This window comes from Nanorana parkeri, unplaced genomic scaffold (genome assembly GCF_000935625.1).
Source record: "Nanorana parkeri isolate BGI_ZX_2015 unplaced genomic scaffold, ASM93562v1 scaffold921, whole genome shotgun sequence".
Lineage (NCBI taxonomy): Eukaryota > Metazoa > Chordata > Amphibia > Anura > Dicroglossidae > Nanorana > Nanorana parkeri.
This window is the reverse complement of record NW_017307189.1, coordinates 215056-242886: the sequence shown is the minus strand read 5'-3', so window position 1 is coordinate 242886 and position 27831 is coordinate 215056. Positions and strand designations below refer to the sequence as shown.

General features: G+C 38.4%; 1 protein-coding gene across 1 annotated transcript in view; it reads left to right on the top strand.

Moving 5' to 3' along the window:
• The window catches only part of RIMS1 (regulating synaptic membrane exocytosis 1), a 285605-nt gene extending 259546 nt beyond the window's left edge, over positions 1-26059 (top strand). Inside the window, exons 27-31 of the mRNA XM_018566132.1 lie at positions 11144-11285; positions 12114-12226; positions 19730-19831; positions 21917-22056; positions 23436-26059. Of these exons, the coding sequence (XP_018421634.1) occupies positions 11144-11285; positions 12114-12117 (146 nt within the window). The 3' untranslated portion in view covers positions 12118-12226; positions 19730-19831; positions 21917-22056; positions 23436-26059. The remainder of the gene's footprint in view (positions 1-11143; positions 11286-12113; positions 12227-19729; positions 19832-21916; positions 22057-23435) is intronic.
• Positions 26060-27831: the final 1772 nt, after the last annotated feature.

The window sequence follows — 27831 nt, the reverse complement described above, 5'->3', positions numbered from 1 at the left end:
GAAATATGGAGGACATTGCTCTGCTGTCTTTCCAATAAGGAGGGACATCCAGCAGGGCTGTCCCCTCTCTCCATTTTTATTTATTCTCACTGTGGAACCTCTCACCCAGTTGATTAGAAACAATATTGACATAACTGGCCTAGAGACGGGTGGGCATCATCACAAACTGTCACTTTGCAGATGATGTCCTCTTGTTTTTTGACAATGCCCATACCTCACTTTCTAACCTGATGTCCACCCTAAAGATGTTTGAAATGCTTTCTGCACTTCAAGTGAATACCTCTAAATCCAAGGCCTTATATATCACTATTCTACCGCAAACCTCTATGATCTGTTCACTCCCTTGTAATCTCTCGCCTCAGCTACTGTAACTCCTGTAACTCTCTCCTTGTTGGCCTTCCACTAAACAGGCTATCCTCCTTCAGTCTATCATGAATGCTGCTGCCAGACTCATCCATCTTACCAACTGTTCAGTGTCTGCTGTCCTCTGCCAATCCCTAGCTCCCAATTGCCCAATTAATAAAATTCAAACTGCTAACAGCAACATACAAAGCCATCTACAGCTCAGCCCCCAGCTACATTACCAACCTCATCTAAAAATATCATCCAAACTGTCCCCTCCTCTCAAGACCTCCTGCTCTCCAGCTCTCTCATCACCTCCTCCCATGCTTGCCTCCAGGACTTCTCCAAAGTGTCTCCTGTGCTCTAGAACTCCCTACCCCAATCTGTACGCATATCTCCTACTCTGTCCACCTTTAAGCGATCTCTGAAAACTCATCTCTTCAGGGAAGCCTATTCCACCTTAACATAATAGCTGTCCTTTTATTTCTTCTACTAACTCAATCTACACAATTATTACCTTTTCTATTACTTGCTCCTCCTACTAGATTGTAAGCACTCATGAGCAGGGCCCTCCTAACCCTACTGTAATTAAATTGTATTGTAACTGTGCTGTCTCACTCCATTTTTGTTAAGTGCTGTGCAAACTGTTGGGACTATATAAATCCTGTATAATAATAATCTACACCAATGCTACCATTTCCATTGGGCAACATTCCGACTACCTTACTTGGGAATATTTCTAAATGCTTTGACCAATTATATCAAGAAAATTACCAAATTGCCCTTTTTAAGATCCTTCAAGAACTTTTACATTCATGAAGCAAACATCTCCTCTCCGGGCTTGGCTGAATTGTAGCCGTAAAGATGACCCTTTTACCCAAATTTCTTTATTAACCAGAATCCTCCCATCCCTATTCCTCAGTTTAGAGTAAGAGCCTTATATTCTCTGGCGTCTCAGTATTCCTGGAGCAATTCCAAGCCCATAGTTGCCAAATCTGTTTTGTATCACCCTAAAACTAAGGGTGGTCTTTACCTAAATTTCTGATGTTCTTTTAGTCTTATCTTTTGGCACAAATCACCCAGACCTCCTATTTGGGTATTACTGAATGAATGTTATTGTGCTCCTTATCGATCACTAATCCTCTATGACTCCCTCCAAGTTGTTTTGACAAATGTACTAACACTATTACACTTTATTCCCTGAAACTCTAGGATGACTTAAAATGGTGCCTCATCTAACGCTCCTGTCTTTCCTTAACAATCTTATATTTACCAAACCACAAGCATTAAAATCTCGGCAACATTAAACCCTAACTCGTGCCAAGGATCTGTTTGGCCCAATAGAAATTATTCCTTTTCCTACAGTCAATTAAATACATAATACCCCCCTTGAAATCTATTTTTTAATACTCAATGTAGCTCTAACTTGGCCTCCTCAGGCTTATTTTCTGTTCTCAGATGGTATCCCTCCCATGGTAAGCACCCCCTCTCTCATATTTCCAATTGGGAGGCTGACCTGGGATGCTGTCTACCCCCCTAAAGTTTGGGACCATATTTGGGCCTCCAGAGCTAATGGTTCTTGCTGTAGAAGCATGCTATAAATTACTTTTGGGATGGTAGCTGGTAATCTTCAGAATTTCAAAAATTATACCAAATTATCCTCCAGTCTGTTTTAGAGGGTGTTCACCTGCATGTACCTTGGCCCACATGAGCTTATTTGTACTACAACCGGAAAATCCTTCCAAAAGGACTTATTTGAAGTTCTAATAAATAGAAAAAAAAACCCTGAGGAATGCAATAAAGACCAATTTAAACTGGTCATACATATTTTTCTTGCAGGCAAAACAGTCATCATGAAAATATCTTCTTTAACCTTAAATGAACTAAAAATTATTAACTACTGTCTTGTTTTTTGGAAAACATTTGGCTATTCAATCTGATATTTAAACCAAATTGTATGGCAGCACTGGGTTAATAATTACTTACCAGCAACCTTTAATCTCAAACCCCTTACCATTTACCCTACCTGTTATAAGTTCCCTAAACTGTTTTTTGAAGTGTAGAGACAGCTATAATCTATCTTGTTTATTGTTATACAGTTAGCCCCACTGCACATGACCTTCCCCCCATGACCTTTAGGATAAGTTACTGAATAATGATCAATGGTCCTTAATTTTCTCTTTCCTGAGGTGGCCACCCAGGTGTTGTAAATGTTAAAGCTGTTTTTTAGCGGAATCTACAGCGGAATCAGTTTTATAATCAGAGTTCCATATCTTATATTGTAAAGCTCTTTGCAAACTGTTGGCGCTATATAAATCCTGTATAATAATATATCAGATTCAATGACTACATTTAAATGAAATTATACTAAGCAGATATGCACATGTCTGACAAATATCCCTACAGTTATGTGTAACCTGAAGATAATTTTCATTAGGTAGGATGTTCAAAATGCTGCTTGTAGGTTTTTATTAAGAACAACTCAGCACAACCCTGCCATGTGCATAAACACACTGACAATCAATCTGAACACTTAATGTCATCCTAACACTTAAACTTGTCCCTTTCTCCAATTTTTCAAACCAGTCTTTCTTAAACTTTTTACAAAAGTGTGAACCTTTGAAATATTTTTAGGTGTCAGGGAACCTCTGCTAAAATTATTTTTGTTTACAGGTCATGGTACATTAGCCACATAACATTGGTGGTCAATAGGAAACGGGCCCCATTTCACTGCTAGTCAGTGAAAAAATGCCCCTTTACATTGGTGGTCAGTGGGAGGAATACTCCTTCACATTGTGGTCACTGGAAAAAATGCCCCCTTACTTTGGTGGTCAGTGGGAAGAATGCCCCTTAAATTGGTCATTAGTAGGTAGAATAACACTCTTACATACAGTTAAGATGCTCATTGGTGTCAATGGCTACTTACTTGAGAAACAACAGGGGGGTGATCCACCTGCCCCATGCCACTGGCTTTGCCAAGTGCTGTTTTTCAGAACTATGCAGGCACTATCAGGCAGTAGAACAAACTGCTACTGCTCCCTGCTTAAGAAACCCCTAGCAACCTCTAAAGGAACCCTTTTTGACAAAGGCTGCTTTAAACTAACCCTCCACAATAACACCTTATCTTTTGACACCAAACCTAACTTAATGTTTTACTCCCTATCACTTCATTAACCCTTAAATGCTTGTACTTTTTAGCACCAAAAGTATCTGTGCCATGAACTTAACAATCCAATGCCAAGATTGTGCTGAGACATAGCTGACATTTAAATGCCATAAACTAATTATGTGTTTCTCTTGAGACAATCCAGTGCTGGATGTGTCTGGCCATGCTCCCATCTCCTGTCTCCACTGACATAAACATGCACACTCACATGACGGTGTTGTATTATTTTCAAATATCTGACTCTAACAACATTAAAAAATGCTGTCTTCAACATGAACCAACTCAAAAAACATGTGTATACATAGCCTTGAAATGAAACTTTTTTTATCATTCTGTCTACGTTCTTGAAAAAAAAAAAGTAAAAATGTCATACAAACACGGCTGGTGCAAGGATTTTTGCGCCCCCACCGACACCCTTAAGCAGCCGCTTGACTTGCTTTTAGGGTAGCGCCGGCTCTGCATACAAATAGGACATTATTAGTGTAAATAATTGTGCATTTTTCAACTGACTTGAGAACACTTGGAGCTTTGTTGGACTTATAGTACTGTTACAATAATGTAATCTTACTGTTTTGTAAGATCAATTGATTCCTTTGTAGATTTTCAGTGAAAAGAAAAGTAACAACATTCTCTACTTACACAGCGTACTCACCAACTGTCCTGGATTTGCTGGAACAGTCCAACTTTTCTTTCAGCTGTCCCTTGAAGGCTGAGTCCTGGGATGCTAAGTCTGTTACTACCTCTGCCCTGTTACCCCTGTTGGAGCTCATTCATATAAAAATACTGCTGAGGGTTGTTCATATGCAAATCCATCCCCCGCTCCAAGGCTATTCAGTGGGGGAAGGGGGGGGGGGCTGTCCCTTTTTTGGGGCAAGCCAGATCCTGGTGAATAGCCCGTACAGCAGCCCTTCAGTTTGACAGAGGCGGTCGAAGCGAGCTGAAGGATCAGCCGATGCTATGGCTGGATCTTTCGGCTCTTTTGTGAATAACCCTCTTGGTCTTTCATTTTCACTTTCTTTAATGATATCTCAACAACATGCAGTTATAATGTCCCAGCACCCGGCCCCATTGTTGGCAATTTACAGATGCAAGAAATAGACCAGGAGTGTACACTGCACTGTCAATTCATTAGAGGCACTATGCACCATAAAAAAAATAGCTAGGAGCATGAAGAAAGGGTTTTAAGATGAAGCTTTGAAGTACACAGACCTTACAATAATTTTACGTCTGGTTTAATGCTCTAAAAGTTATTTATCTGTCTATGATAGGTCCTTACATCACCAGCTACTATTTCAAGCTTTTTTACCTGTACTAAGATATGTCTGCTAGTGGGTATAAGTGTCAACATGACCTATGTACAAAAAATGATGCATAAACGTTACAAATGACTACAGCTGACACTATAGTCAATAGCTTATGTACATTAAAGATCTATTTCTGTTCTTTCCCCTCTAAGTCACTTGAACACCTTATACTATTAAACATCCCACTCCCTCCTCTGCCCAGAACGTTTATATAAAAGAACCGCTTTTAACAACATGTGCAGATATATGGTTCACTGTTGTCAGCATTTTAAACAGTCTCAAAAGGATCATAAAACACTATATACAAAATTATGACTTGTTTATTAAACAATACATGTTTGCATTTGACATGCTACCTGCCGTCAAATATAACTGAACAAAAAAAGTGAAAATGAAATTAATGGTACAGTTGGCCAGTTCTGAACAAAAGGAATACATTTTTCCAGGGACAAATTTTCAATGTTCCTGGAAATGCATTTGGTATGATATTTTACAGTTTTAGGAACCTTTAGAAGTGCATTGAATAACAGGTACCATCTACTACGGTAGAAGTTGAGCAATTCCACTGCACACTGAAGATTGTTTTTTTTAATGTTTATGTTTCCACTCCCTGTGCTGTGCATATCCTGTAGAATTTGTATGTGAACTTCCTGTGGATGTGTGTTAGCTCCAGCAAGGACTGAAGGTCACTAAGAACATGATGTTTTTCAAAAGGATTTGAACATACTTGTATTATTTCCCAGATAAACTAAAGAATAACAATTGTCTGCTGATATTTTTTCATGTATGTTAGTGTATCTTAATCCTTTAATATTAGGGGGCCTCTTGTAAGAATGATTAGTGGCTCATTAAAATTATAGAGGCAGTGTAGACACCTGTCATGATATTTTTGATAAAGGATCAGGGTAAACATTGCTCAATTAGCTCTTTTACTAGCACTGACCTTAACATAGGAAAATATAATCCACTAGTTTACCAGAGCCAAATTTATTAGCCACGACAACTGTTTGATCTGGATTTATAATATTTGTAATTACGTTAGACAAAGAGCTATTTTTGTTGACAATATTTCAGCATCTACTGTCAGGGGGGGATATAAATCTGAATGGCTCAGCTTGCAGCAATTCTTTGCCTGACTTTGGTATTAGCACTATCATAGAGCTTGATTTTCACGTTGGCAGGACCATATAATTGTACACTTAAGAACACAACACTGTATTCGATTCTTTGTCAATTGCAGAGCTGAAGAATGTAGTTTTTTTTCAACTCTGCTAGAGAGATTGTGGCAGCCAGCAATTATTTATACTTTACCAATATCACTGGTAATATTTAGTGTGGTAAAGGTAAATATCCACTTCCTCCATATCATAGCCTGCTTTGTAATAATACAGGTCCTGATAAAAAAAAACATTTAGTATTAGCTGGATTTTAAATGTAGTTGTGAACATATATAAACATTGCTGATGACTAATTTGTTGACCCTTAGTAAAATATTGCTGTTTTGCGAAAAAAAGTATCTTTTCTGCTTTATTTTTAGTCATTATTTTATGGTTGTGTCCATAGCCAGACAGAACAGGCCTTTTCCGAAGGATTTAGATATGATTTGATTTTGTTATATGCCACTGCTTTTAATATATTTTAGATCCCACAAAATGGAAGATAACCTATTGTTTTTAATGAACAGATATCTCACGTATGCCTTAGCAGCATCTCGTATGATAGATAAAGATATAATAACCTGAACTAAAAAAAAATGACAGATTTGCTATGTTATAGGGAACATTAGAAAATGGCAGTTGTGCCTAAGAACAATCTACCCTTTTGTCTTGATTTTCTCCTACAAAAATTAACATTCTGAATATCTACCTTTTTGTTTTTAATTCAGCCTGAAGTGAATAGCCGAACAGTGTTCGGCTCACTTCACTTCTGATCGGTCATTCACTCGGCTGCCCTCGGCAGCTTCATGAATAGACCCCATAGTGTTATTTCAAACTGCTTTCTGTAATTAATATCACATAAAGTATGTCTTCAATCTTGTAATCAGTCAGCTTATTTAAATGGAGAAAAGTAGCCACTCTGCTGTTTGGTATCATCGTGTACACCACACTGAACATGAACCAGAGAAAGCAAATGAGAAAGTTGCCTGAGGAGCTAAACGCTTTTGGGCCATCTCCAAACAGCTTGATGTTCTTCTGACTACATTTGCAAATATTATTAAGAAGTTTAAAGTCCATGTAATTGTAGCCAACCAACTTTAACATTGCTATGTGAGGAAAAGCAACCCCAGTTTGAACAGAAGGATAGTGCAAATATATAGCCAATGAAAACTTCCAAAGAGATAAAAGCTGAACTCCAGGGTCAAGGTACATCAATGTGTGAGCCCACTGCCATTAAAAAAGTGATGGATGGTGTGATCAAATAAAGTAGATCCAGAAGGACACATAAAACCATAAAAAAGACAGACTGCAATTTCCTAAAATGCATATTGACAAGCCACAAGCCTTCTGTATTCTGTCTTTTGGACAGATGAGACAAAACTGGAGCTTTTTGGCAAGTCACATCAGCCCTGTGTTAACAGATGAAAACAATTAAACCTTCAAAGACAAGAACACTGTACTGCTGTAAAAAAGAGGAGGCTTGGTTATATTTGGGTTTGGCAGTGTGTAGCATGGACTAACCTTGTAGTAGTGCGGTAAGGCCTTGTACACTTGGTGAAGTGACAGTCCAAGACGAATTCTTGTTCCGATCTGGTGACAAGGGTGTTGCCTTCAGGATGAATCTCTGGATCGATGTCAGGATCTAGAAGACTGAAGTCATCAGTTGGGGTTTCTTCTGGATCATCCAGCAGGAATTCAGGACCTTGATTCTTTGGTAGCAGGTCTATTGCTTCTTCATGAAGAGGAGAATCATCTTGCATGATGACTGGTGCAGAAGACTCCGATGAGTTTCCAAAGAGGTTCACTGTTTGTGAAGTTACTGGAGTGATGGTTGAAGAATCAGGTGCGTTGTCCTGGGTGCTTGCATCAGTGGATTCCTGCGCGTCCGAGCTGTTGAAGGAAGTCTGGTGCATAGTCTTACCAGAACAATTGCAGGGTGGTGTAGTGATGTTGTCTTGGCTTACCTGTACGATGATCTTATTGGAGCACACATCACCTGAGGCACGAGGTTCACAATCTCGTTCGACTCCAATAAGTACCCAACCTAGATCAGTCTTTTGGGCATAAGGATCATCATTCCAGCCATTGTGCTGCTGACGTACCTTATGTACTCTCAGGATGTCTCTGCCTAAGAGAAGCATAATTTTGGCATCGTTGTCAAGCGGTGGGATGCAGTCAGCTAAATGTTTTAGGTGAGGTTCAAGTGTAGTTAGGCAAATCACACTATATAAATTCTAACCTATATAACAATGCTAATATTAACTGAGGCTATGAATCTCATATTCTATGCCCCTATTGGGGCGGCACAGCCTGTACTACTATGTCTGGCACGCGGTGCCTAGAATCTGTGCAGGGCACAATGAAATCTTAAAAGACTATCAGGGAATTCTGGAGGGAAACCCACTGCCCAATGCCAGAAAGCTGTTTTCCTGTGCAGGTCATGGGTCCTCCAATAGGATGTTGACCCAAAACACACAGCTTAAAGCACCCAAGAATGGCTAAGAACAAAGCCTTGGACTATTCTGAAATGGTCTTCTATGAGTCCTGATCTGAATCCTATTGAACACCTAATTAAAAAGCTGAAACACCCAGTCTGGAGAAGGCAGGACGGCTCCTGCTGCAGTTTGTTCAAGAAAAGTGTTCCACACTACCTGTTGGCTGGTGCACAAGTCTCACTGTAATCGCTTGTTTGCAGTGATTGTCAACAAATTGCAACAAAATTTTCAGTTACGGGTCCCATAATTTAACCTCCCAGGCGGTATGATTATGCAGGATTTTAGCATGCCAAAGCTGTACATTGTTTTTCATGGAAATTTGTTGTTTTATATTGTAGGCCTGTAATTCTTAGTAAATCTTAGGAATAACTCACTAAATCTGTCCAAACAAGAGTCCAGTAGACATCCCGGGTATGATAAAGTTTGAAACACAAAATCATAAATTATAATATAATAAATAATTATAAGAAATTATAATATAATAATAAAAAAATGGCCCAGTAAATGGGAATTCTGGGGGCGCTGCCTGATCCGTACCACAGTCAATAGAGTACAGTAAAAGTGCAGGCAGGGCACTGGACAAAGTTCTAGGGACAAAATTGAAGTGAAATAGTTTGATAAATATATGTAATTATAGCAGATTACATTGTATTCTGTGTATTCTGTGTAAATGTCATGTTTGCACTTTTAAATTTCCCGCGGGAAAACGAAACTGAAAGCCGAGTGTCGGCATCGGCTGGGCGCACTCAGCAGAGGACTCCGCGGGCTCGCAGGGACAAGGTAAGTGACACTTTTGCGCAATCCCGAGTGTGGCTCTACCTCTCTTAATACTGAAAATTACCTCTCTTGGTACTGAAAATTAACCCCGAGCCACACTCGGGAATACCGCCAGGGAGGTTCAGTCCATTCCATTTTCATTTATTTTTATTTTTTTAATTAGACATGGAATAAACAATAATGGTTGCTAATTACTTTGGTCACTTATTTCTGAAAACATGTGGGTTCTTTTTTTTTAGGGAAAGCTACCAACAAATGTGTTCATGTCTCTGTGTATGCTTTCCAAAAGCACGGTAACCCATTAAATAATTCATATAGCAGCACTTTTAAATAAGTATTTGTGCTGTTATACCTATTTATATATACATACCTCCAGTACATTTGCAGAATAAGATTTATATTATATTAACTCTAATTTAAAAACTTTGGCATTGTAAGTAACAACAAAGTAATTGCTGAATCAAAAGGGCCAATAGCTGAAATGTGAAAATGTCTCTGGTCCAAACGGTTTCAAGAGCTGGTGTGCTTAAAATGAACTGCATTGTTTTATTATAAATGGTACAGAATTCTTCATACAGTTAACTGTAGTTTAATGTACAGTATAAGAAAGGATCCAAAAAGTCCTGTACATGAATTGTTGTAAGGTTAAGCTCTGCTTTAGTTAAAACCATGTAGATCATTGCTTTATCCCCCTTTGACTGGCTAACTGAGCATCAGCTTATGATATAGAATTGGCCAATAGAGTCATATAGCTAGCCTGCATACATCTGTTTTTAACCTTTTTACTTCTTATCAGTAGAAGATATTGACCATAGGTTGTGTTGTGTAGGAATTAAAGCAGACTAACAGGGAAGAACTGTACTGTGGTGGTTGTGGTAATGGGAAAAAAAGTCTGCCTCACACATTATCTACAGATCCTATTTTGCCTGTTTTGTGTAAGACCTATTAAAGTTACCTGGTAGTCACACCTACAGCAAATTTTGTCATGAGAAAGGAAGGATACTTCAGTTGCTAATCTCTTCTGAAAATTCTAGTTGTTTGGCTGTGTTGCCAACCCTTTCATTAATACTTTGAATCCCTAACCCAGAACAAGCATACACATAAGGACACCTGCCTTTTGACTGAGTTTCCTATTTTGCTTACTTGTTGTGGGTCAGTGACTCAGGAAGTCATAAAGATTGCGAGACAGCATAACAACCTACTAGCATTTTTAGAAAGAGAAAAACAATGACAGGCCATTTATTTCTCTTTAAACAGATGAAGTGCATAGGATCATTCATGCATAAGGGTCATGAAGATGTACTGTTATACTGAGGTATGTCTATTAGTCACCACACTGTGTACATCTATAAAATAGGGTGACAAGTATTTACCAATCCACATTCCTTATTTTATGACCATATATGCTATATGAATTAAAGAATTGCTGTTTTCCTATATTGGAAAATACATGGTAACTTTCTGTTTTATTGTAATCTATGGAAAAATGGTAAGAATTACAAATTTGGTTACAATGAAAAACTAAAATTCAAGCTTGTTTATTGAGTGGTAAAAGAATGTCTTCTCACTTGTCTTCTCACTTGTGCCACCTGTGTATGGTGGAAAGTATATATTGGTATCTTCCACATGGGGATTACACAATATAATTTTTTATCACTTTATATCTGTAATTCACGGTGATCTGAGTTCTGTTTTAAAGATCATTTTTTGAAATTTAATTTTTGACTTATGTATCCTTCTAGGATTCCATTCCAAAAATAAACATTACAGCAAGTATGACATTGCTAATAATGATTTACCTATATTGTTGGTATTTGCTTCTGTATTAATTCATTGGATTTGGTTTATGGGATTTCCTAATAGAGTGTAGGTATTTCTATTAATAACATATTATCTTATTAGATTCCAGCAACAAGAAATTCAAAAGTACAATACAAAGAAGCACAGAAACAGGAATGGCAGCTGAAATGAGGAGTCGTATGGTTCGGCAGCCTAGCAGAGAGTCAACAGATGGAAGTATTAACAGCTACAGCTCTGAAGGAAAGTAAGTATACAGTGTGGAAAAATAATGAGTGCAGTGTCTGCCATTATTCCTAACACAGGAAATCAGTATTACCATTTTCGAGTGTTATGAAATGAAACTGCGACGAATTGCAATGATCAGAAGACACAATGTTATGTTGGTACCTTTGCTCCTAAAATCTTAGGCAGTTGTTAGAAGTGTGACTTGTAAAAACTAAAGCTGGTCATACACTGCTCGAAATTGGAGCTCTGTGTGTGCGTCCCTGCTGGCACCACCTCGATCGACAAAAGTCCATTATTTCATTGACTTTTTTTGAACTATGTTATTAGCTTTTAAAGCGATCTTTTGTAAGCTACGTAACTCCTTCTCCCTATGTAATGAAGAGTGGGAGGGTTTGTAGTCCAAATCAGGAGAGCAGCTGTCCCTCCATAGATTCAGTCTGGTGAATGGGCATGGTTATCCTAGGATAGGAAGTGTCAGGATTACAAGGCAATAATAAAGGGAAGAACTTAAAAAGAAACTAATGCAGCAGCCACATCTAAGGAGGACTGGTGATCCGCAATATATACATTTTCGCTCTGGGGTTTAGATACACTTTACATTCATATAGTCTATGAAGTATTTCCAGATTTCTGTGTGCTACCAAGATACTGTAAAATGGATTAGAGTTGGAAGCCTTATTTAATTTTTCATAAGTATGCAGTGTCTGAGATTATTTTTAGAACTTGTGTTATTGTCAGTAACTAAGCCAGACAGACAGTTATGTCATTTTTGTTTGTTATTGTCTTCACTTCTAGTGCCCTTCTTATGGAGCATTGTTTTGTATATGTCTTCTTTTTTTGTCTGCAGTTAAATATTTCCAGGAGTAAGACTGGGTGTTGACAGCCAATTCAGCGACTTTCTAGATGGACTTGGTCCTGCACAACTAGTTGGCCGACAGACACTGGCAACTCCTGCTATGGGTAAGTGCTTATTAAAACAGCAGTCCTTTATTTTAAAAAAAGTAATATTTTGGTTGAGTAAGCCAATGTCATTGTATATACAGCCGTGATGATTTAATAATACATCTATCAGCTCCATAGTTGTAGTGCTTTGTCACATTCAACTGGACTTGTTCTGTAATGTTGAATGTTTCACTGCAGCTTTTTCAGTTTTTCAATGTCTGCAACGTTACAGAACAGGTCCAGCGGAACGTGATTAAGTACTACTAACTAACCATGACCTGGATAAAAGGGAAACCTTCACAGACACAGAGGGATTGATTTACTAAAGACATATAGGCTGTTGCCTGCGAAAGGGATATGTAAGTTTGCAGTGGAAATTTCCCTTAGATTGATGAATATGGTAAAATTCAATCATGTGCAAGGAAAATAAAAAATGATTGGTTGATGGAAGTCACCAGAGCTTCATCTCATGTACTAAAGTAACAGGAAACCTCTTCTGCACAGTACAAATTTCCTTGTAAAGTAAACCGCCTATTTGCCTTTAGTAAATCGACACCAAAGAGTTTTACATTTACCGTGAGGTACATTTAGGGCAAGGCAAAAAATAAAGTTTACCTGTAGTACGGGGAACTAAAGAGGTTATTTGCGGAGGCTCAATGCCAGTGTGAGGTAAATGCAATAAATTCAGTGCAAAAAACCTTGGGTATTTCAGAAAAAGAGGCTTTATTAAGATTCTTAGGTTCTGAGAAAGCAAGTAAGTTGCTTACAGAACAGTTGGACCTTGGCATGTTCAAGCTTGGCATAGTCAGTCAGGAAAATCTTCACAATTCAATAATTGTGGGTTCCCCAATGTAATATTTTTTCCTTAACAAGCCAACAAGGGGGATCGATATTTGGCTGGCGGCAAGTTAATCTAGTTGTCATTGGTTAATTAGGAAATGTACTGTACAATTTTTGTACATTAAATGACGGCTGCACAAATAATTTCCTTTTGAAAGCGGTAAGTTCAAACATATCCTACCATTACACTTTTGATGATCATTCCAAAATTGACTCTGAACTGATCATGAAGTATTCTGGCATACTAATTAACATATTTCATTTAAAATGTTATTTTATTCATACCATTATCTATTTATTCCCAAATATAGTATGTTTATAAACAATTCTAGGAGTTATGGTGTGTGAAGCAGTCATTAGCACCATTCGTAAACCTGTAAAATTAACCTTTCCTAAAAAGTGCCCAAGGAAACAATGTCACTGAAGTGCAGGCACCTTTTGGTGTGTTAACTTTTAGATCAAGTTCCTAGGATCCCATGTACATTTTATATGTAGGGCCTCATCTTTCTACAAGATGGTGTTAAACCTTGCCCCCTTCCAGCATTTACAGGTAATTTACTAAATATAATTATTCCACATTGACAGCATGGAAAGCATACACATTTAATTATTGTTCCCACTTTCATGGGGACTTCGAAAAATATGTATTCTAAAAAATTGCCAAATCTATATGAATGGATTGTTAAACTGCATTATAGATTTGTGCATCTGCTTTTACAGGTGACAAACCTATCCTTGACAAATCAGAATTTCATATTGCAGATATTATTGATTTAAGCACTCATCTCTACAAGTGTCTGATCTGCTTTGATTCAGTCTTATTAAACAGTTTGAATCATCAGTTGTGCTTATTACTTAGTACCCTAGCTGTTCTGAATCTGCCATATGGCATTCATTATAAAATAGGTTAACAAGGCTTAATTGGCTACAGGACATTACAAGAAGCTGTCTATGCAAACAGTTGTTTAATTAGTAAGAATGGAGGGAATAATTAGGTAGCAGGAAGAAAACGAGGGAAGTAATTTCTGGGCTTAGAAGAGCTTTGCTAATAAAAATAGATATTGTACCTTCCTAGACTATAAAAACTAAATGTATACCTACAGAAAACTCAAAATAAGAGTCACATAGTGAAAGATTGTTAGCATCCTTAATGTTATTTCCCATATTTATAGTTGTCAACATATTTTGCCGCATGAAGAATATTTTTTTTAACCAGTTACATTGGTTTACAGCCTACAGTCTGTCTCTAGCAAAGTTACACACTCACTGCAGAATTTACATACATATACATGTCCAGTTTGGTTAAATATAGTTCATACAACAGTATGCCAACTGTGAATGCCAACTTAAAAACAAGGAGACATACAATTTCCATTTACATTGATTACAAATTCAGGATCTCAGTACTACAATGCATTAGTGTTTTACAACTAACAACTACCTCCATCAACGTTTACGGGCATGGATGGTTGAATCCCCTGCTGCTCTGCATTGTATTTTGACAGAGGCTCCCGGTGGCTGTCAGAATAACCAAATGGAGCATGCAGCTGACTGGCTGCAAGCTCTGTTCAGCCGAAGACTTCCATTCTGCTCCTTCGATCTGCTGATGTTTAGCCTACTTAAGTTGGAGACTAGTTGAATTTGAAATAAAATATCATGTTGAGCACAAGCTTTGGCCACATTTTCCATATCCATGAAAGTAGCCATTTTATTTAAAATAAAACATTAAACGCTAGACTTGTATATCTGTATTTATAAACAGAACAGGGGGAAGCTGACAAACAGTAACCTCAAAAACACAAACCTGGGTGCACTTTATCAGAGCAAAGATATTCCAAAAAGTAGAGGAACTAGCAGGATATTTTTCAGGTGAAAAATGTATAGAAATCATTTGTATTATTTTTTATTATTTAAAGACGAAATATTTAGCATTTTGCAACTCTTCAAAACAACAATCGTATAATAACAAATACTGTAGTATATTATAAATATATTAAATATGTCACACATCCTCTGTGAACATAACAACTATTTAACAAGAACCAGAAACAGTATCTAGATATCTGAACTACATAATTATTTAATTTGTGATTAAATGTGAGTCGGACCAACTGTAGTTTTATCTCCTGCCAGTGAAGGTCCTGACCAGAGCCCAAAGATCAGAAGACTCAGCTTAGAGTAAGGAAACACAAAAAAGAACACTGTTCTTTGTCATACTAACCATAAAGGATGCCTTAAAAATATGGAAGCTGCCATTGCCAAATTGTTTTTTAAAGGTGCAGTTTCCTGGGCTGCCATTGTCAGCCTTGTTTTACTACGTCATTGGGACTAAATCAGGACCTTGACCTGTATTCTTGTACTTGGACAGTGGCAGTAAACATAGTTTTTTCATAATATTTACTTGAGTTTCCTACATAATATTTAATTAAATGTATTTTTTTACTTTAAACTAGAACATGTTTTTAAAAATATACCATAATAACTGGTCATGACGATTCCATTAAAAGGCAGGAGTATAATGCATTGTAAAACATTTTGGTGATGGAAGCATTCTGGAAATTACTGTACAGAAAAAAACATCGTCCAGAACATGCAAAGTTTAATGTAAGAAAATGTAATGTACACAATCCAAACATAATAAGGCCTACCTATTAATATTTGGTAAATAGACAATGTTGTTTCATAGCCCATACAAAAAATAACTATTCAAGCTGCTGAAAAAGGATTTCTGATTTTAGTTACCATGAATTATACTTTTCTTTGCCTTAAAAAAATAAAATAAAACTTGAACCAACTTATAGCAGATGGTAGTTCACTATATAAAGTCTTAACTGTATTACAGGTGGCGTAAGCACACTTTTAAAAAATGATTTCATATGGTCAACCAGCAGGCTACAACATAAAACTGGTCCAGAATCATTGTAGTCTGAGTGAAAATAACTTAAAGGAGAACTATGAGGTGAGTGCTTTTCACTCACCTCATAGTTCTAGCCGACCTGTGACAATGAGACTGTCACAGGTCGGCTCAGTAGATCGGGAGGTGAGCGAACACATACCGGCGTTCGCTCACCTCTCGATCTTGTCACAGCAGAGAGCCGTGACAGGGGAGGGGCTGGATTCCCCCCACTCCGATCTGCCAGCGCTGACTGGCGGAACGGACGGGGGAGGGGGCAGGTACAGCTGGCTCTGCCTCTAGATAGGGAGAGTCAGCTGCCACTCACGCAGCTGGGCTGATCCCGGCACAATTGTCAGGATCCGCTTCAGCTGTGGCGTCTCAGTATACCGCGAGCAGCTGCTCGCGGTATACTGCGGCGTCTCAGTATACCGCGAGCTATAGCTCGCGGTATACTAAGCCTAGGGTGACGGGAGGACGCTAGTTTGTGTGGTAGCTCGCGATATACTGAGCCTAGGGTGACGGGAGGACGCTAGTTTGTGTCCTCCCGTTACCCTAAGGAGAACTATGGGGAAAAGCCTTAACCCCATAGTTCTCCTTTAGGACTGTACTAGAGTTGAGGATACTTCGAAAAATAGTGTTATTAATTCAAATGTATCTATACGCACAAAGTATATAGGAGGTGCATGGTATCTATACGCACAAGTATATAGGAGGTGAGGTCCACACTTACTAACGCAACACTGCTTTAAACCAGTTAATTCAACAGCGATTAGGGGGGTTGAATTAATAAAGGCAAATAGGTTGTTCTTTTTGCAAGGGAATTTTCCTTTAACTTGGTGATTCAAAGAATACTCAAACACAGGCAAGCAAGATTTTTAAAAAACTGTATTTTTGCTTGCACATAATTGGATGATTCAAGTCAGCAAAGTTTCACCTCATTGACTAAACTAAGGCAAAAATCCCTTTCAAAATGCAAATTTCCTTGCAAAGTAAATGGCCTATTTGCCTTTAGTCCCCATTCACACCAGGGCGGCTACGGATCAGTGTGGTTTCTGGACAGAACGCGCTGCAAAACGCCCTACGCCCAAAGAAGTACAGGAGCTTTTTTGGGGCGTTTTGCCGCGCGTTGCCATTGGTATTCCCGAGAGTGGATCGGGGTTAACAAAGGTTAGGTGTGAACCCAGCCTAAAACCAAGGGGACACATCTCTTGCAAAATTCCCCTGCAAAGTAAACAGCCTATATGCCTTTAGTAAATCAATCCCGTAGTCTTAGATGCATGAATGTCTTGCACAAAATTTGCGAATATATATATTTGTTGTGCATGTAATGATGTTGAAGGAGAATTGAGGAGATGAAGTTACACTGAATTTACAGGGCAGTTTAAACATTTGTGTAAATTTTGGTATCTAAAAGATTAAATATGTTTATCTTATCAGTATGTCTTGGCTAAAAACTTAGTAAATATAGTAATTAATCTCAAGGAGATTGCGTTACAGTTGTAGGTGCTGTAATGCATTACATCACATGTAATGCAATATCTCTTACAATGTGTTGGCACCCTCTGCTGTCTATTTTAACAGAAACAAAATTGTACTAGCATGTTTAACTTCGTGTTGAGCAATGCATGAAAGGGAAGTGTAATCTTTGAACAGGAGTGTGTTGTATATAACTTGAGAAGTTAGACTAAACACTATGAAACATGACCATTTAAGCCTTGAAGTCTTAAGCCTTACTGTAAAGATGGAAATAGTCAAGGAAATGTCTTTAACAATATATTAGTGCATTCAATATTAGGAAACTTATGAAGGAATAATACAAAAAATATGTGACATCTTAAATCATAAACTGACAGCAATCTTAATTTTTTAAAATTAAATTATAAATGTGCAATGCAAACTTTTTTTTTACATTTAATAAATCATGTTGCAATAAACTTGTTGTATCTGTTGCTTAGCTTCATTTAAAATGTTCTTCCATTAAATTAGGAATGTTGCGTGTGCACAAAACTTAAAGCAGAACTCCGGGGGAAAATTGTTATTAACCCTTGCAGTGGGACTAACCTCGCATTTCAGTGGTTAAATGCTTGTTTTGGTCTAGGGTAAAAATAACAAAGATATACACACTCGATCCTCAGAGCGAGCCAGCGCTTCCTCCAGCCTGTCTCGTCCTACACCGCAGCGATAAATGTCCCTCAGTCTCTTCATGTTCTATAAACTGTGTATAGAACATGATGCTTTTAGGGGCCCTTAGACTGCTGCAGTGTAGGGGGAGAGAGACTCCAAGGACTGGTCTCAGAGCCAGCCAGCTCAGAAGATCAGGTGAGTATAACTTTTTTATTTTCCTCCCTAGACCAAACAAGCATCTAACCCTTGCAGTGGGGGTAACCCCACTGCAAGGGTTAATAATAATTTTCTGTGGAGTTCTTCATTAATAGTATACTGGCTATATCAACTTAAAATCAGTCCTTTAAAATATGCCTAGTTACACTAAATAGGAGCTGGCCATGTGCGCTCAGTGCACCCAACAATTGTTCCTATAAACAATGACTTGATAAATATGTTTGCTTGTTCCTTGACAGCAGGGAATTGGGAGTGCTCAGGTGGTGGCTGTTTTAAGTGAAAAACAGCAGCAATATATCTTGTCCAAGTGATACTTTACCCAAGCAGGCTGCGCCTAGGACATCAGGGAGCATTTAAAGTCTTGTTCTCTGAATAAACCGTAAAGGCATATTAAAGCTAACCATATACGTTTAGATGTCTCTAGTTCAGCCCACGATTCCCAATCTGCAATAAAAAGTGTGGATGGAGTAAACTCCAGTGCCAGCATTTCTATTCAGACAGGTTGTCTGGATACCTGAACAGTAATTGTATCGGATTGGATGCGGCCACTATTTGGCCAATAATTTTGCATGCAGGTCAGTCGATTTTTAAATCAACATTTAAATCAACAAAAGAACACGGGGGGGAGGGGATTTATCAAAACTGGAGCAGACAAAATCTGGAGCAGCTGTGCATGGCAACCAATCAGTTAGGATGTAAAAATGAAAGCGAGAGGCTGATTAGTTGCCATGCACAACCCCCTCAGATTTTGTATGCTCCAGTTTTGAGAAATTCTGTTAATGGTGTCAACAGGAATCAGCCAAAATGGGAGCCATGAATGGCTAGCTTTTACGGAAGACTCGTCCTTCTATCATGTTACATATTTTCCCTTCTAAAAGGTTGAACACTGCTTTATGAGCCATGAGCAAATATATTTACAAATAAATTCAAAGAGCAGAAGGGACAAAGTCAGATTTTGTTTAGATGAAGATGAATATAAGCAGTCTCTCTTTCTCTATTTGCTACTAGCTTTCCTCTTTGCTATGTCTCCTTGCCTCTTTCACCGTTTTCATTTGTTGGATGCCAGTAGGACAATAACTGCCTTTAAACTCGCTCATAAATGTAGGCTAAAGATTTGCTATGGTGTATGCAACCCTCAATGGTATGCCTTTTTATGTAAGATGAGATTTTAGGGTCTTGTAGCTGATTGTAAACCTGCACCCAGCTTAGTTTTGACTGAGATTGCATTGACATGAATGATCTCTGTAGTTTGTGCCTTTGTGTTTGCAAAACTGTAGTAAAAACTTGTGAACGAAAGGTGAATATAAGAAAGCCTTTGTTGCCTTTATGCTGCATTTACTACTAAAAACTTGCCTAGAGGTGGAATTATGCTTTAAACAGTTATGCAATGATAATCTATGATCAATTATACCTAATTTATGTAAAAATAAAATGTTTTGTTTCAGGTGACATACAAATTGGAATGGTAGATAAGAAAGGACAGCTAGAGGTTGAAGTAATAAGAGCCCGAGGTCTAACACAAAAACCTGGTTCGAAATCCACACCAGGTAAGTCCAAAGTTCAAAGTCAGTCCTTCTGTCTAGTTCTCCATTTGAACAAATCCAGCCACAAAGTGCAAAGCATGTGTACAATGCAGGGGCGTAACTAATAATCACAGGGCCCCATAGCATAATTTTGTATGGGGCCCCATGATTGCTAGTTATGCCACTTGCAGAGCCCACCTGATATACCAAACAGCCCAACTGAGAGTGACCCTGCAGAGCCCACCATAGACTCTCTATAGTGAGCTCTGCAGGGTCTCAGATGGGCTGCACACCTCTTACCTGTCAGCGCTGTCCGCCGCCGTGGTTGCCGGGGGCCCCGCCTCCTTTTACGTACCTGGGCCCCGTCTCCTCTTCTATGGATGGGCCCCGCCTCCTCATACATCATTGGCCCCACCTGCTCTTAGGTCGCTTGCCAGTGATGTAAGAGGAGGAGGGGTTGCTCTCAGGCGGGCCCCGCCTCCTCATTCACTGCGAATGCTGGCTGTCACTGACACAGCTCCACAGCGGCTGTGGGGGGAAACGCCGCTGCTGAGCTGTGTCAGTGACAGCCAGCACCCTTACATGCCATAGCGACCCAGGCGGCCCACACAGCATCAGAGGGATGGCCTGGCCGGGCCCCCCTGTGCCCGTGCCCCATAGCGGCCGCCTGGGTTGCTATGGCGATTGTTATGCCACTGGTACAATGGTAAAGATAAAAATATAGCCTGAATATAGTATTCAAATTCAATGGACACAGTCTAAGTGCCTGGGTACTTCTTGCTATCTTATACTCTGGAAACACTTATAATATTGGGGCATATTTATTAAGCAGTGAATCTGACATTCAGTTAACATTTTCTGCAAGAGAAACTTTCAGGTGCATTTTTGGTAACGGTCATATTCACTGCCTTAAAAATATTAGCCATGAGATTCTGCAGGCTGAGATTCCCAACTCCATCTTTTGAAGGCTTTCTGCATGTTAGTAGATTATAATTAGACATGTGGCAGGACTAACTATGGACATGAGGTTATCCACACCTCTGCTTCACCATTACTGTATCCTATAGGAAATGTTGTATTAGAGAACTTTAGCTCTCATGTAGAAAGGTTGTACCTCACAGCTCGGTAGACAAAATGTACACTTTAGTTTTAAATATATTGGAGAAGAGGTTACAGTCTTGTCCTGTGATGGACAACAATCTCACGTTTAGTTACTAATTTGTACTGTGATTGTAGTCCATCACAGGAATGAGCTTGGATCGGTGGCTACTTTACAACACACACAGGGACCATGGGGAACAAAAGTAGCCACCCTCCAGAAGGAAGGACAGCGTGTCAGCACCAATTCAGAAATTATTTGAGGATCTACAGCTGAGTGATACACCATTAAGATACATTTTTGTTAATAGTTAGGGTACTTGAATGTATTTTTATGATTTAACTCCTGAGTTGAGTGTCACCTTAAGTGCTCTCCTGTCTTTTCCACTTTGTCACTCACTGTTGGTTACTGAGGCTGCCTATCACAGATCACTGGTTTACCTAAAAATTGTGGCAGTGTTAAAGTCCGGTCACAAATACATTTAGATCTGTCACAGTATGAAATTATTATTAGCCAACTGGAGCACAGTCTTGGAAGATTTGGCATAAAGTTCCATATTTTGAACAAAAATATATAGCAATATGTTAAGCTAAACTCTGGCCATAAGAACTTTCATTTAAATATAATCCTCAGTACCCACATATGATGTAAATCCACTCTTATCATGTCAAAGTAGCAGTGACATCATCACTGATTTGTATATAGCCTGTGCAACGCTGAGCTCTCAGAGAGGATGCAGCAAGGAAACTGCAGGGGGTTGGTTACATGACCACAAGACTGTACAAGCAGAGAGAGCGGCAGTGACTGGTCTTTATTACAGGAAGCTCCTGCAGAGGTAAAGTTTCACGCAGAATTACTGCACAGATCTGGAAGTAATACACAAAGCACAGTTTTAAGTAAGAATTCACATGGCTCCTATATTTAGACAATATTTGCTTATCCCATAGTTTAAAGCGGTAATACTGTACCCACTTGAAAACATTGTTTAACACATTTACCTTTGTTTTCAGCTCCGTATGTCAAGGTGTACCTTTTAGAAAATGGAGCATGTGTAGCCAAGAAGAAGACAAGAATTGCACGAAAGACACTTGATCCCCTTTATCAACAGACCTTGGTTTTTGAAGAAAATTCCCATGGAAAGGTGCTTCAGGTAAAGCTGGCAATAATAGGTTTAGGAGCCTGAGTATCTTGCTAGCTGAATGTTCTCCATCAGTACTTACTAACTGTATGCAGTTCATTGTTATGGAAAAAAGATTAGAATGAAAATAAACTATGGATATGTACTGTATGACGTAAACATCACTTTAAAGGCTCATATATGCCCTTCAGATTTTCTTGTCTTTGACAGTTGGTTTAAACACTATAGCCCCCTCAAGTGCAAAGCTTGTTATAGGCTTGTTATGAGTGGAGAAGTAGGACATTGCACAGTCACTACCTTTTACCCACCAAATTTGTGCAGTGACGTCCATGAACAGTATGGTAACAAGACATATTCCAGGAAGGGTTGCTCTTCTGTGTTTGGTCAAGGGTCTACATCTGCTATAGATCAGATACAGTGCAAGCTTCTAGTCAACTTTGTTGCGCAAAGAATTGTCCTGCTCTTCTAGCATGTTGGTGTTATACCAGATGAAGCCCATCAAATAAACAATTATGCTCTTAAACACTACCTTAAGTTATGTATTTATTAGCATCCTAATATTATTTTAAGGCTTTATGTACATCCTTCACATTAATATAAAAAGTGCACACATACAAGGGCTTTAAATGATAAAACACACAGAAACATAAAACACAGTGAAGAAGAATTCTGTCTTCACAAACAAATTTGAATGAATAAAAAAGGAATAAATAAAAATACATGGATATTGACTAAAAAAATTAGCCCTCAGAAAACATACCGGTATAACCTTATGTCAGTATTTGATTATTTTTTCTCTATGATTATTTTTTTTCCAAATGATTCACATTTAGTGTTTGCTTTTCAAATATCACCCATGGTCAGAAAATATTAAAATAATCATAATTGTTACTTTTATTGTAAAAGTAAATAGGAACTGGGACTTCAGCTTGCCCATTAATGTTTTTTTCACGATAACAATTTACAGATCAGTTTTTCAAAACTCACATTTCGGGTCCCAGAAAAGGTCAAATTGGTTTTATAAAAAAAGATTGCCCACCATTGATATATTAAAAGTAGAACTTCTTTCTTTTATTTTTAGGCCCCTTATTAACATACACCTATTATCAATAGAGCAGACTTGCATACTTGTAGTCTTTCTAAAAATATTGATACTAGCCTTTATGCTTGTAAGAACTAGCCTTAAACAAAACTTTATCTAAGTCAGAGACCCTAATATGTGGATATTTAAGGTCTGGTGGATCCTTCAGATCTTAATTGGACCATATAGACCCACTCATCTCTTATAGATACATTCTTGCATAAACAATAAAGCACAGACAAGCGTGACCATATATTGTTATAATCTGTCTGTAATCCTTGTTTCAAACTTTATTATTTTTCTTTTCAAGGTAATTGTCTGGGGAGACTATGGCCGAATGGATCATAAGAGCTTCATGGGTGTTGCGCAGATTCTCCTGGAAGAACTTGATCTGTCTAGTGTGGTGATTGGATGGTACAAGTTGTTTCCGCCTTCGTCATTAGTGGATCCAACACTGACACCCTTAACCCGCAGGGCTTCCCAGTCATCTCTTGAAAGTTCAACAGGGCCTCCTTCCATTAGGTCTTAATGAACTGGAAGGCAGTATAGCCTGATGTAATCACAATGTTAATGCCCAATAAAAGAATCAGAGAGGTATATTTACACGATCAAAAGCATTGCTGGAGACAGACAATCATTTTTATTTTTTTTGCCTGTAGTAGTGATCCAAAAAAGATCTTATATTGGCAGAGAGAAACAAGAATATGAGTACTGTAAACGAACATACCGTTCAGCACTATTGGGAGTCACACATGCTCAGTGGTATAGTAAAGGTGACATTGAATTCAAACTGGAAGCTTTCACTCTGTTAGAAATGTTTGTGATACATTTTTACAGATCATAAGCAGTGTTATCATATTGGTATTTCCACCTATTTTATACTTGTTAATTCCATTATTTTTTTAATATAATGTGTTAATCTGCCAGTTTCATAAAAAAAAAGCATTTGTGATAATTCTCACAACGCTTTTTGTCCTTTTTATTGATTTTGTGAAAGCTGAGCATTACAGAAGTGATAATGGCTACAATTCTGTGTAATATTCCCTGCTGCCTGAAATACTTACAGTGACTTTGAGAAGCACTGCTATGTAGTGCTGTCCTATTATTAATGACCTTGCTTTTTTCATGTAGTGTTACACAACTTGGAGCCACAGATGTATTTTATGTATTATACTGCATGCTGCCATTTAATTGGAGCACAGCAATTGTCTGCACTAAACTCCCGCATTCTGGCACCAGGGCTAGGAATTGATATGCAGACGCTGCAGTGCAGCAGTTGCATGCCACAAAATCCCTGTCTAGGTGTGACAACATGCATCTTTGTTCTTACAGAAATTGAATAACACTACAAAAATCAGTATGAATGCAACAGCTTTCTTTATATCACATGACCAGGTTGCCAACTTTTAATTGTCCAAAATGCAGATTGATAAAAAAAAAGCCAACTTGTTTGTGTTATTTTTTTTTGTTTGACTATGATAGTCTGTGGAATAAATGATTGCTTAAAAATATTCTTTACAAAAAATAAACTAAAAATAGAGGATATAATATATAATATATATGAAAAAAAATTCCACTTTTATTTTATAGATTTTGGATTGCAGTACAGATTATGATATTTTCTGTTTGATTTCTGTTGTTTTTCTAAGCATGGGAGAGGATTGAAGAATCCTATCTGCAACTAATGCTGAGGTTGATGCAAGAGATTTTATGACTTTGGCATTTACAAATAATGTTTTGTCCGTGTTGTTTTGTTTGCCATCAGCCAGTCGCTGTACTTGTTTTTCGTGTTAAAGAAAACAATGTGTATTTTACATCCGAGATTACCAAGCAATGGTGGGAATGAGCATATGACACTTTGAGCTGTACTCAGGCATCTATGATATGTGTCACTTTAGACACCCTTGTCTGTCCTGGGTAGAGCAAGGTATGAGCTGTTTAAAAATTCACTGGAAATTCCAGTAGAAATATTCTGCACTTACTAATATTTTTATCAGATTTTTGTTTACATTTGTTTGAGATTGATGCAAGCACAACGCTTGATTTTTTAAACGCAAAATATTTTACTTTTTTGGGACTAGAAAATCAACCCCTCCCTCCTCTATTTCAGTTAGCGGTGACTTTGTCCATTCTCGGCCTTGAAACTCCTTGTGAATTCTGTATATGTGCTAAAAGCTGCAGACAGCAGGTGCATTGGTATGACCCCCACCCCACCTTTTTTTGCGCCATTCAATTTTGTGGTCACACAAGTAGAGCAGCATGACATAGAGTAATTCAGAGCTGCATGCACGTTTTGTTAAAAAAAAATAAAAAACAGAGACAAAAAAGGTAATTCAATAATGTGTGTTAGTTTCACATAGGCCAACTTGTATGTTGCATGTACTTGTACAGTTTGCCCGTAATTCTGATGACATAATCAAGAACTCTAAGCCATCCATTTTTCTTATAGACATTTTGCAGGTTTTTGCCAGACTAGTTGTGTTAGTCTGGTGCTAAATGCCTATAGATGGACATTATTTTTTACCCTATGGAAACGTAATGTAGTACGGACCAAATTCCTTCTGATAAATATTTTGGTGTAGATTCCTACTGTGGGGCTGTAACACATGTAGAAATTGTGTACACACTAGGTTTTGATTCATAGACATACTGCCTGCACCAAGTGAACTATTTATTGTTATTATACAGGCTGAAACCATTATGCCCATATTTCTGTAGGGCAACAATAGGTTACTGCTTGACCTGCTGAGCAGGAAGAACTGAAGCACTGGTGCACTAATAGATTATGTACTGTCTTAGTGGCCAAAACAAATAAATTATAATTGGGTAGTATCTTTCTATTTTGACCACTTGTCTTAACACCCCCCTGTGCTTTTAAATAAACTTCCAACTCATGTTATGTAAACATGTTTAATAAAATTTACTTTTCATGTCTATGGCTGTTGTGCTTTACTTAACAAAATGCATGCCAGTTACCGAGCAGAAATGGAGACAACTGAGAAACTACCTTTAGTCAATGGTGAGTATTTGAAAACTACATTTGTAACACCTTTGTTAAGGTTTTTTTTGAATGTTGGAAAGGCAAGCGAGATGTGAATGTGCTCTGTACCTGTGACTATTTAGATGGCAGCTTGTATGATTTTAGATTTGGATGATTGCTGCAGATAACCTTAACTTACCTCCAATGCAATAAAGTCATTTAACTAAGTTAGAAAAGATTTTTAATGGTACACAAAAGTTTTTCCATTCCAAATACTTGGAACCTTGGAACACATGCAGTGGGATTTTCTGCCCAGAGTCTGCCTTTCTAAATAGAAACCTGATCAAATCATCACTTAAGCATTTGTACTGATTAGTTTCTGCAGAATCCTGTGAGTTGTAAGGTGCCCATACACTGTGTGATTATCGCACGATAATCGCGGGAAATCCTGCGATTGTACGATAATCGCAAAGTGTATAGAAGACGTGCAACCGTTTTTACTGTACTGTCGCACGTCTTTTGTCTAGGGAGCACGCTAGAAAACCAGCCGAAAATCGTACGATTTTTGGCTGGTTTGAACGGTGCTCGGGAGACAAATGCCGAACGGGCCGGTGTGCGCGCGCGCACACTGCCCGTTCAGCATTGCGGTCAGTGGGATTGCGGACTTGCGATGATCGAGAGTACGATCTGCCTGTCCAAGATGGGCAGATCGTATGTTTTTTTAATTACTTTACAACCATTGCAAGACTAAGGTCTTGCGATGGTTGTAAAGTGTTTGGCCACCTTTAGGCTCATTTACACGAGATGTGTACAATACATGTGTAACTATTTATTTTAAATTATTTGAAAAATATGTTTAGTGGATCAAATATATTGATATAAATCCTTACTGCTAAATGTCTTAAATACCAACTCCAGATTTTTGGTTCCCTTTGCTGCCCCCCTCCTGTAACCCCCCACATCTATTTTTTTTACATTCCTTGAATCATTCAGACTGTGGCAGCAAGCATTTCTTACTCACAGACTCAAGTGATGCTCACATATTGATGTGTAAGCTCAGATCTATCCAAGATTACTATGAATCCAGCCTGGTATGATCCAAAGGGAATATGTCCATGAAAGCCTGGGCTCACAGGAAGTCGGTTAGATGACCTTAGGCATCATTCAAACCCGAAAGTTGCTGGTGCTGTGCACCGAGCATTGAGTCTGCAGGAAACAGCACCAGACAGAAGGGGAATATTGTAGCAGAAGCTAATTTTTTTATTCCAAACCTATTGGACAATTTATTTTTCATTTAAAAAAGGGGGAGTTGGGCCAAGTGATGACTTGGTTTAGAGTAACCCTGTCTCCATTTCTTTAACAAGTTGAGAGAATATTGCTGAAAGGTCTTTAACATTCCACACTTCCAGGAGCGTTGAATGCCGGTGTCCCCTCCTGGGCATTGGTGGAAGGTACCACAAAGTGAAACAGGGGAACAGGCATCCAACACACCTGGAAGTAGGGAATGTTATAATTCTTTTAGGAAGAAAAATTGGGTTCTCTCACAGGTCACATTTCTCCCTGCAGTACATTGCCAAAAAAACAATGCGGATGCTATTTAGTTTTACAACTGCATGCTTTCACTGCTCTTAGCATGACGGGACAAGGAAAACATTCTCAGCTCCCAAGCCTCTAATACTTTGCTCTGCATAAGGCTTGTGTAAGGAGTTTGTGGCTGGTACCCTGG